General features: G+C 44.1%; 1 protein-coding gene across 1 annotated transcript; it reads left to right on the forward strand.

The window, feature by feature from the left end:
- The first annotated feature begins 3,982 nt into the window (after positions 1-3,982).
- Positions 3,983-10,119, forward strand: LOC129457016 (NLR family CARD domain-containing protein 3-like). Its single transcript, XM_055228611.1, has 7 exons — positions 3,983-4,103; positions 6,735-8,517; positions 8,622-8,789; positions 8,920-9,090; positions 9,180-9,226; positions 9,465-9,601; positions 9,688-10,119. The coding sequence occupies exons 1-7, from the start codon at positions 3,983-3,985 to the stop codon at positions 9,736-9,738; spliced, it is 2,478 nt and encodes an 825-aa protein (XP_055084586.1). The 3' UTR covers positions 9,739-10,119.
- Positions 10,120-11,503: the final 1,384 nt, after the last annotated feature.

Genomic DNA, 11,503 nt, shown 5'->3' on the forward strand with positions numbered 1-11,503 from the left:
CTACCTGTTGTATTCTCATGTAATTATACATGAAGACATGCTATTCTCTAACATTGGTAAAAAATAAATAAATTTAAAAAAAAAGAGGCTGGAGCAACACGGTCATTTTACCGTCCTGCAAACACAAGTTGTAAACGCCTAAAACAGGCTCATTAGGCATCTTTCCTTTTGAAGAGGTTAATTTAAGGAGCAAACCAAGTCTAAGATAAGCCCCTACATTGCAGCTTATCTGTAGGGCCTACAACATCCTGCAGTGCAGTGGTTCATGTAGATTCCTTTTGGTCAGCCTACCTAATTACTGTATCATCCAAAAAATAAATAAATAAATAAAATGAAATAAAAAAATAAATAAAATAGACAAACAGGTGTGTTAGTTTCAGTGTAGTTAGCCCTCCCCTTCAGATAAATATAAGGCAGTGTCCATCAGTAATCTGACCAGAACTGAAGAAGCAGCTTGGGTGAGCAGTGAAACGTCTTCACTCCTACAACGATTTGTCCAGTTGACAGAACTGAAATGTCTCACTCATCTCCACTTTGTCCTTACTGCTCTTCCCTCATCCGTTTGCCCTCATCCTCTCCGCTCTGATTGGCCCGAGCTCAGAGAAGACTGCAGACTATGCTTTAAATGGTTTAATAAAGCAAGTTTCATGAATAACGGCAGTGACGTGGTGAGTATTTCTTATGATAAACAGATAAAATAATGAAACACTGGTTTAGATTTTTGTCTCGCTTTTGTTCAACATTGTGGAGATTAGCTGTATCTAACCCCTCTGCCCTCCACCCTGTAAAGCCTTACCCCTTCATCCATTACATACTAGATCATAGCCTGTATAAAAAAGTGGACGTCACCCGCAGCATTGGCCTCCAGTCAAATGAAGCTCCTCGAGAGTAGAGCAGTTATAGGGGCCAATTTGGAGCCAAGATCCATTTTAGGAACTCTGACCACGAGTATCATAGCAACCAAAGAGCCAATCTGGAGCCAGGCTGTTGAAGGTGTGTCACCTTCAGCAGCCTGGCCCCTCATATTTCATATATAAGAGAACGATAAAGTCTAAAGTCCAAAGTGAAGTGTTTGAGAGCCATGTTCTTAAGACGTGTTTGACACGACGGGGACACAGTGAGTATTTCTTATGATAAACAGAAAATTATTGAAACACTGGTTTAGACTTTACGCTTTCCTTCATTCAATGCTGAATAGATTAGTTTAATCTTAGAGTTTTGTCTAACTTTAGTCCTCTGATTGGGACCTGGTGTGGATTTATTTTATACATCGCTGTTTTCAGTTAAGACCAGTCAGGTACTTCCTAATAACTAGTTTATTCCTAGTTTAGTTCTTGATCTGTATAGTCCTGGTTTTAACCTGATGTAATCTTGAACTACACTAACAGTGGTGGAAAGACTATTTGTACTCAAGTAAAAGTGCAGTATCTGCTTTAAAATAGTTTGGTCCTGTTTGGACCTTTATGGTCCTGGTTTAATCATGGTCAAATTCTAACCCACACTATTGAGGAAGTAGAACTCTGTGTACATACACTGCCTGGCCAAAAAAAGCTGCTACCAAAAAACAAGGTCACACGCTTTAATATTTGGTTGTTCCACCTTTAGCTTTGATTACGTCACATTCACTGTGGCATTGCTTTGATAAGATTCTGCAATGTCACAAGATTTATTTCCATCCAGTGTTGCATTATTTTTTCACCTCTTGCATTGATGATGGTTGAGTCTGACGCTGCACAAAGCTTCTCCAGCACATCCCAAAGATTCTCAATGGGGTTAAGGTCTGGACTCTGTGGTGGACATCAAATGATGTCTCATGCTCCTGAACCACTGTTTCACAATTTGAGCCTGATGAATCCTGGCATTGTCATCTTGGAATATGCCCGTGTCATCAGGGGAAAAAAAATCCATTGACGGAATAACCTGGTCATTCTCAGTATATTCAGGTGTCAGCTGACCTCATTCTTTGAGCACAGACTGTTGCTGAACCTAGACCTGACTCATACCTATAGGCTTAGTTAAATCCAGGTGGCAAATTTTTTGGGGGGCAGGCAGTGTATTAACACCCAGTTAAGTCTTATGTGGTCATGTGTCCAGCAGAGAGACACAGACCCATCAGACCTCTGAGTGCAGGGCATAGACACATTTCACAGTGACTCCACATCTGGAGAACAGAGCTTCTAAACAGGACACATCTCTGTATGTTCTGTTCAAATGGACTCTTCTTCTGATTCCAGCTCCTACAACATGGAGCCACCTGGACCTGGCCCCGGGTCTAAACCCAGACCTAAACCTGCTCCCAGCTCTGTGTCTCTGAAAAGTGACCGCTCCAAAGGCCTTGTTCCAAACTTTAGAGAAGCTCCTGCTGAAGACCAGAGGTAAGACCTTCTTAATCCAAAGCTCTGGACATCACCAGCACCACCTGCTGTTCATCCTTCATCAGTGCAAACAGTGATCCTGTGTTTTAATGGAGCTACTCTCAGTGTGAGACAGATGAGTTCAGGTGGGACAGGATCACAGGGTCTACTACAGATTGTACAGAGGTCTCAGAATCAGCTGTTCTGAACCAGGACTGCCCAAAGCTCAAAGTATCTTCTCATGATGCCCTCAGAATGCTGCTGAAAAGGTCCAGGGCCAGAAATGTCTCCTGTTCTGTCAGGCTTGTCTGAACACTTTTCAGACTCTCATGACAAACCTGATCTATAAATTCATGTGTGGTCTAAATGAGTGTCTGAACTCTGTGGTGGTGATGCTGGTGAGTCCCAGGTTTAGTTCTGTGCAGAACCACTGCTCTTTATGGAAACACTGACTGTCTTTTATAACCCTGTTTTACTGTTGTCTCTTATTGTGTTCTTTTATGGACCATGAGTCTGGAATAAATAAATGATGATGAATGGTATTGTTTGACAGGGAGCCAGGCCCAAAGGAGCAGATGGACACCATATTCAGGGTGAGTACCACACGAGTGCAGCATGTGTGGGGTTCTCTGAGGTGCTCCTCAGGTACTCTCTTTGACTAAAACCCTTCTCTTATTGTTCTGTTCCAGCGTCTGGAGGAGGACGTCCTGACTTTTGTCAAAGAGCAGCTGCAGAGGCTCCACAGGCTCCTGGCCTCAGATTACCCAGAATGCTCTGAGAGTGAGGAGGAGGAGCAGAGCAGCAGAGAGGCGGTTCTGAACATCACCCTGGACTTCCTGAGGAGGATGGACCAGGAGCAGCTGGCCCAGCGCCTGCAGGACAGTAAGAACTCTGTTACTGTCCATCTGACACAAACACTTATGCTATTTTTTCTCACTGTCTACGAAATCAAACTAAACTTTTCCTACTTTAGGTCAATTATTATTTCTATTTGGTAAGTGTCAGAATAATGAGAGAAGGATTCATTTATTTATTTTGGCAATTGTTCATGCCTTTCTTTAAAGTCAGAAGTTCACCTACAGTAAGATTACTATACATTTAAACAATTTTGGAAAAAAACAGATGATGGTGTCATGTCCTTGGAAGCTTCTGATTGGTTTATTGACACATATGAGTTAATTAGAGACACATCTGTGGATGTATTTGAAGCACACCTGCAACACACACCTGAAACACACTGTTTCTTTGTGTAACATCATGGGAAAGTCAAAAGAATCAGCCAAGATATCAGGAAGAGAACTGTGGACTTGTACAAGTCTGGTTCATCCTCGGGTGCAATTTCCAGATGCCTGAAGCTGCCACGTTCATCTGTTCAAATTATTATATGCACCATGGGAATGTCCAGTCATCATATCACTCAGGAAAGAGACGGGTTCTGTGTCCCAAAGATGAACATGCTCATTATCCACAGTGGAACGAGGACTGTACCGACAAGGGCTGAAAGGCCACTCTGCAGGAAGAAGGCACTAATAATTTTATATATATATATATATATATATATATATACGATCATGTATACGATGCGTGTACGATCCTGATCCTCAAAGGGTGCTACAGCACCAGATAAGATGGAAGATAAGTGGGCACATGGATACATGAGCACAGCCCAGAAGGGCATTGGCAAAGATACCAGGGGAGCCAAACATCAGCTCCTGGTAGACCGAACAGTCGCCCGAGACTGCAGAACCCGTAAGACCAACCTATGCACTGCCTGGATTGATTACAAGAAAGCCTATGACTCAATGCCACACACGGATCACTGAATGCCTGGAGCTGTACAACATCAACAGGATTATAAGAGCCTTCATTGCAAACTCGATGAGGTTGTGGAAAACCATCCTTGAATTGACCATCAAATGTGGCATATACCAAGGAGATGCACTGTCCCCACTGCTGTTCTGCATAGGTCTGAATCCCCTCAGTCAAATCATCAACAACACTAGCTATGGATACCGATTCAGGAATGGGGCCACCATCAGTCACCTCCTCTACATGGATGACATCAAGCTGTATGCTAAGAATGAGCGAGACACTGACTCACTGATCCACACCACCAGGATCTACAGCACAGACACTGGATGTCATTCGGGCTTGAGAAGTGTAGCTGGATTGTGACAAAGAGAGGGAAGGCAGTCCACACAGAAGGGGTCTCCCTCCCAGAAGGGACAATAGGGACATTGAGGACAGTTACATGTACCTTGGTAACCTTGGTATCCCACAAGAAAATGGCAACCTTGAAGAGAAAACAAGGAAAGCAGCCACGGCCAAATATCTCAGACGGGTAATACAAGTCCCAAGGAGTCAGCTCAATGGCAAGAACAAGACCAAGGCAATAAACAGCTACGCCCTGCCAGTAATCACATACCCAGCAGGAATCATAAGTTGGCCGAAGGAGGAGATACAGACCACAGATGTTAAGACCCGAAAGCTCCTGACCATGCACAGCAGGTTCCATCTCAAATCCAGCACCCTGAGACTGTACGAGAGCCGTAAGGAAGGAAGCCGAGGACTAGTGAGTGTGAGAGCCACAGTCCAGGATGAAACATCCAAGATCCATAAGGACATCAAGGACAAGGTCCCAACAGATGACGTGCTCAGCGAATGTTTCAGACAGTGGAGCGCAGAGGAAGAGGTGCTGGAGGAACCATCATGGAAGGACAAGACCCTGCACAGGATGTACCACTGGAACATAATTGAAGTGGCTGATATCAAGAAATCCTACCAATGGCTTGAGAAAGCTGGTCTGAAGGAGAGCACAGAGGCACTCATCCTGGCTGCACAGGAGCAGGCCTTGAGCACTAGAGCCATAGAGGCCCAGATTTACCACACCAGACAAGACCCAAGGTGAAGGCTGTGCAAAGAGGCCGCTGAGACAATCCAGCACATAACTGCAGGGTGTAAGATGCTGCAGGGAAAGCAAACATGGAGCGGCATAACCAAGTGGCGGGTGGTACAGAAACATCTGTGCAGAGTACGAACTGGAAACCCCAAGATCAAGGTTGGAAGCACCCCCAAAGTTAGTGGAGATTGATCGAGCCCAGATCCTGTGGGACTTCCAGATTAAGACTGACAGAATGGTGATGGTGAACCAATCGAACATTGTGGTGTTGGATAAACAACAAGTGTGGAAAAGAGAGGATGAGACCATTCGCGGAGGGTGAGGAGGAGATTTTTATATATTCACATAAAATAAACTTTGTGGTTTAAAAATTCACACAGGGACAAGGACCTTAATTTTTGGAGACACGTCCTGTGGTCTGACAAACAAAAATTTAACTTTTTGGCTACTAATGAGCATCGTTACATTTGGAGGAAAAAAGGGGGAACCTTGCAAGCCTGAGAACACCATCCCAACTGTGAAATACAGGGGCGAACTTCACAAAATAAATGGCATCATGAAGAAAGAACATTATGTGGAAATACTGAAGCAACATCTCAAGACATCAGCCAGGAAGTTAAAGCTTGGGCGCAAATGGGTCTTTCAAATGGACACTGCCCCGAAGCATACTGATAAACCGGTAAAGTGGCTTAAGTATAACAAAGTGAATGTTTTGGAGTGGCCATCACAAAGACCTGATCTCAATCCTGTTGAAAATGTATGGGCAGATCTGAAAGGCATGTGTGAGCAAGGAGGTCTGCAAACTTGTCTCAGTTACATCAGTTCTCCCAGAAGGAATGGAACAAAATTCCAGCCAACTATTGTGAGAAGTCTGTGGAAGGATCCAAAATGTGTGACCCAAGTCACACAGTTTGAAGGCAATGGAACCAAATACTAATGAAATATATGTAAATTTCTGACTTTGAAAAATGTCATGAAAAATTCTCTCGTTATTCTGACATTTAGCAAATAGAAATAATTTTAGTAATCCTATTTGACCTATTTGACAAGAAAGGTTTAATCTGATTTCATGTCAGACATTGCCAAAAAAAAAAAAGTGTATGTGACTTTTTATATGGTGTATGTAAACGTCTGGATTCAACTAGATGTGGCGAGAGCCAGGTTAGATATTTTTTTTGCTTTCTGAAAAACATGCATTGTTTATGTTAGGGTCATCTCTCCGCAAATGTGACCTGAAACTTGGTCTGTTAGTGACTTGCGCTTGTCTCCATGAAGTATAATGACGTAATTTAGAACATTTCAGGTAAAATGGCATCTCCATAGAAAAAAACAAAACAAACAAAAACAAACAGGTTCCAGATCCTGAACCATAAAAGTCACATGCTACATTGCAGTTAGAAGCAGCCAATTTACTCTATGACATTACAGTGAAGATATTTCCAGAAGGAACTTGAGTTGACAGTTGGTTGTGTTTTATTCAGGAAATACTGGAGTTTGTAGAGATAAACTGAAGAGACATCTGCAGCAGAGGTTCAGCCGAGTGTTTGAGGGCGTGGCTAAAGCAGGAGACTCCGCCCCCCTGACCCAGATCTACACAGAGCTCTACATCACAGAGGGAGGAGCCTCAGAGGTCAACCAGGAACATGAGGTCAGACACATGGAGACTGCATCCAGGAGACCAGCTTCTCCAGAGACCACCATCACATGTGAAGACCTCTTTAAAGGCTGCCCACATTCACAAGAGCCAATCAGAGTGGTGCTGACAAAGGGTGTGGCCGGTGTGGGGAAAACAATTCTGAGTCAGAAGTTCTGTCTGGACTGGGCTGAAGGCAGAGCCAACCAGGACCTCCAGCTTCTGTTCCCGTTCGCTTTCAGAGAGCTCAATGTGCTCAGAGACACACAGTTCAGCCTGGTGGGACTGATGCACCACTTCTTCAGTTCATCCAAAAGTCTCTGCAATTTCCAGCAGCTCCAGGTGCTCTTCATCTTTGACGGTCTGGACGAGTGCAGACTTCCTCTGGACTTCAACCAAGCCCCAGTCCTGGCTGACCCCACTGAGTCTGTCTCAGTTCACATTCTGCTGGTAAATCTCATCAGGGGGAGCCTACTTCCCTCCGCTCTCCTGTGGTTAACCACGCGTCCCGCTGCAGCCAATCAGATCCCTGCTGAGTGTGTCTCTATGGTGACAGAGGTACGAGGTTTCGCTGACCCGCAGAAGGAGCAGTATTTCAGGAAGAGGTTCAGAGACCAGGCCACAGCCGTCATCTCCCACATCAAGAGCATCCGCAGCCTCCATATCATGAGCCACATCCCAATCTTCTGCTGGATCCTCTCCACAGTTATACAGAAGCTTCTGGAACAAACAGTGACATCAGAGCTGCCCCAGACTCTCACACAGATGTACATCCACTTCCTGGTGGTACAGGCTAAAGTCCAGAACATTAAGTATCACAAGGGATCAGGGGTGGACCTTCACTGGACTCCAGAGACCAGGGAGATGGTGCGGTCTCTGGGAAAACTGGCCTTTGAGCAGCTGCAGAAAGGAAACCTGATCTTCTACGAGTGTGACCTGAGCGAGTGTGGGCTGGACGCTGCAGCGGCCTCAGTGTACTCCGGAGTGTTCACACAGGTCTTTAGAGAGGAGCTAGGCCTGTACCAGGACAAAGTCTACTGCTTCATCCATCTGAGTGTGCAGGAGTTTCTGGCTGCTCTTCACGTCCATCAGACCTTCACAGAGTCTGGAGTCAACCTGCTGGAGGTTCAGCAAACTTCTTTTCTTCCTCGATTGTTCAAAAACAAGACTGAACTGTGTTTTCTACATCGCTCTGCTGTGGACCAGGCCTTACAGAGTCCAAACGGACACCTGGACCTGTTCCTGCGCTTCCTCCTGGGGCTGTCTCTGCCAATGAATCAGAGCCTGCTGCAGAGTCTGCTGACTCAGAGAAGAACTGACCAGGCCAATCAGAAGACAGTAAAATACATAAAACAGAAGCTGAATGAAAAGGGTCTGTCTGCAGAGAGAAGCCTGAACTTGCTCCACTGTCTGAACGAGCTGAACGACCACAGTCTGGTGAAGGAGATACAGCAGTACATGAGAGAAGGAGATTTCTCCAGGTTAAATTCTCCTGCTCTGTGGTCGGCTCTGTCCTTCTTGTTACTGTCCTCAGACTCAAACCTAGAGGAGTTTGACTTGAGGAAATACCAGGCCTCAGAGACAGCTCTCCTGGGTCTGCTGCCAGTGGTCAAAGCCTCCACCAAAGCCCTGTGAGTCCTGAGTTATTTGTCCTGGTTCCAGTCTCTAATGCCCCCCTCTCTCTTCAGACTGTATTTAAATTCTTATATCGTGACTCTAGTCTCTCTCTCCTCAGTCTTTGTGGCTGTGGCCTGTCCCCTCACAGCTGTGGTCCTTTGGCCTCAGTCCTCAGCTCCTCCAGTCTCACACACCTGGATCTCAGTCACAACGACCTCCAGGACTCAGGAGTGGAGCTGCTGTGTTCTGGGCTAAAGAGTGCTCCCTGCAGATTGGAGACTCTCAGGTGAGATGCTCCCACGATGGACTCAGCCCCCTATTGTCTACTATGAGTGTAGTGCTGCCTCCTTGTGTCCACAAGAGTGTAGTGCTACCACTTTTTTTTTTTTCTTGAGTGTAATATTGTGTATATTTAGGCTGTCTCGATGTCTGGTCTCAGAGAGGGGTGGGGCTGCTCTGGCCTCAGCTCTGAGCTCCGCCTCCTCGCATTTGAGAGAGTTAGACCTGAGCTACAACCATCCAGGACCCTCAAGAGAACTCCTGACCGCTCTACGGGACGACCCCCATTGCCCCCTGCAGTCTCTCAGGTGTGGGTCCTGGTTCAGTGGGTCTCTGGTCCAGGCTTGGTCCAGGTTTTGGTCTCTGGTCTGGTCTAAACTGGACTTGTGTGTTTCAGGTTGGATCCTGCTGGAGAACAGTGGATGGTCCCAGGTCTGAGGAAGTGTGAGTCTCTGTATTTCATTCAGTTCATGAGGAAATTAACATTATGTAACTTTATCAGACTTCAAGTCTTCACAGTTGTAGAGGAAACATCTGTGAGTGATTTGAGCTACAAAATATGTGTATAGACTTGAGACCTAACTGTTATTGTTCATGTGTGTATTATTACAGCTCATAATATAGCTAAAATAAACAAAGATTCACAGGAAGAGGAAGTGATGTGATGTGTTTGTGTCCTCAGATTCCTGTGAGTTTTCTATGGATCCAAACACAGCGCACAGAAAACTCAGGCTGTCTAAGAACAAACGAGCAGTGACCCGTGTGAAAATGAACCAGCAGTATCCAGATCATGAGGGTAGATTTACAAGCTGCTTTCAGGTACTAAGCTCCACTCCCCTATGGGGGCGCTGTTACTGGGAGGTGCAGTGGAGTGGGCGGCAAATTAAAATAGCAGTGAGCTACAGAGGAATCAGACGGAGAGGAGAGAGACCAGAGTGTGCGTTTGGACGCAATGATCAATCCTGGAGTCTGAAGATCTCTCATGGGCATTACTCTTTCTGTCACAACAAAGGATCACATCCCTTTTCCTTCCTTTCCTCCTTTTTTTTCAACTACTTCCTCCCTCATTACTTCCCCTACCGTCGCTCAGGTCAAGTGTCTGTGTTCCTGGACTCTGAGGCTGGATCTCTGTCCTTCTATGAGGTCCGCTCTGATGGAGAACTGTTCCACCTCCACACCTTCAGCTCCTCCTTCACTGAGCCTCTATTTCCTGGGTTTGGGGTGTGGAGGGAAGGTGACTCTGTGTCTGTGGTGAATCTGAGTAGAGCGCCCCCTGGTGGACATATTTGACTCTTTTATGGTATAATCACCCTCTCCATCAACCTGCCCTTAATGAGTAAAAATCTAAACAACTATATGAGTCTGTCCTACATGTGTCTGTCCTGAATAACTTAAAAAATGACAGAACAACTAACAAAAAATGAAAAAAAAAAAAAAGTAAACAAAAGGACAAACAAACACAGGGGAAATGTGCAACAGAAAATAGAGGGAAATGTGTTAAATGAGTCAACTATTTCTTCAGTTAAAAATATACAGAGTGTGATCTGAGTGTTAGAGAGTTTCCTTTAGACTCATCAAATCTGCCTTTGTTTTTCAATCCTCGGAACAGCAGCCATTTTGCCCCAACTAACAGCCCTGAGCACACTGAGGCTGCCCATGTTTGATCACTTAAGCCTGTAAAACTGACTTTGTCCACAACAGCTAGAATCACAAATCTGCAGCAGTCCCTTCACTGGCTTCCTGTCCAGTTTAAAATCCTGATATATTATATATGTCTATATATTTCTCCCTGTGTCTGGGTGTGTTTCTTCCAGGTATCAATCCAAAACATGAACCAAAAATCAAATCCTCGAGCTCAGGTAGTCCTGACCAAGACTAGTGAGATGATCACTGAGATGAGCCCCTGAGCTCTGCACTGCAGTCACTGCTCCTGAGGAGATGCTCCAGTGATATTTGGTGTCTGAAAATGTGCTCCAGCTCATTCTGCACATTTACATTGTTTGATGCTGATTCATGTGGAATGTCATGTGTGGTATTTCAGATAAATAAATAAAAAACTCACAATAGACTTGAATTATAAAACATCTTCTGAGCTGTGTTTGAATGTAACTTCTGAATGTTTTGCTTCCAAAATATTTTATTTATATTTATTATATTTTTTTTATGAAAGAAAGAGTATTTTAGTTCACTACTATAACACTTTTTCATTTTTAAATGTGGCACCTGTTAATATATATATATATATATATATATATATATATATATATATATATATATATATATATATTTAAAATGACAAAAATGAATTTGAAAAATGCTTTCCTCAAAATCTATGAAAATGCAACATTATGTCACAATGCCTATTATGTCATTACCGTAACTATTTCTTTTAAAATTCTTTTTTTTTATGTTTTAGTTGAACTTTATATAAAAGAAAATTACATTATGGATAAAACATACTGACATAATACACAAACTTTTCTAAATAATTTGTTAAAAATCATCCAAAAGTTACAGTAATGAAATACACATGACCACTGTTCCCTCCAAGCTGCGCGCGTGCGCAATTGCACAGAAAATCTGTGCTGCGCACAAAAAAAATCGTACCGGAGTTGAAAATAAAATAAACACACAACAATTCATTCTGCGCTATTTTTCAGTGTAAGTCAGTGAGTGTGACCGGGGACGAGCTGCTCCAGACAATGATGTGATTCACAGACG

This window comes from Periophthalmus magnuspinnatus, chromosome 17, assembly GCF_009829125.3.
Source record: "Periophthalmus magnuspinnatus isolate fPerMag1 chromosome 17, fPerMag1.2.pri, whole genome shotgun sequence".
Classification (NCBI taxonomy): Eukaryota; Metazoa; Chordata; class Actinopteri; order Gobiiformes; family Gobiidae; genus Periophthalmus; species Periophthalmus magnuspinnatus.

Coding starts and splice junctions, on each gene's coding strand:
- LOC129457016 (XM_055228611.1), top strand. CDS start 3,983: ATGGAAGATAAGTGGGCACATGGATACATGAGCACAGCCCAGAAGGGC. Junction 9,091..9,179: donor TGCCCCCTGCAGTCTCTCAG/GTGTGGGTCCTG, acceptor TGTGTGTTTCAG/GTTGGATCCTGCTGGAGAAC. Junction 9,602..9,687: donor GATTTACAAGCTGCTTTCAG/GTACTAAGCTCC, acceptor AGTGAGCTACAG/AGGAATCAGACGGAGAGGAG.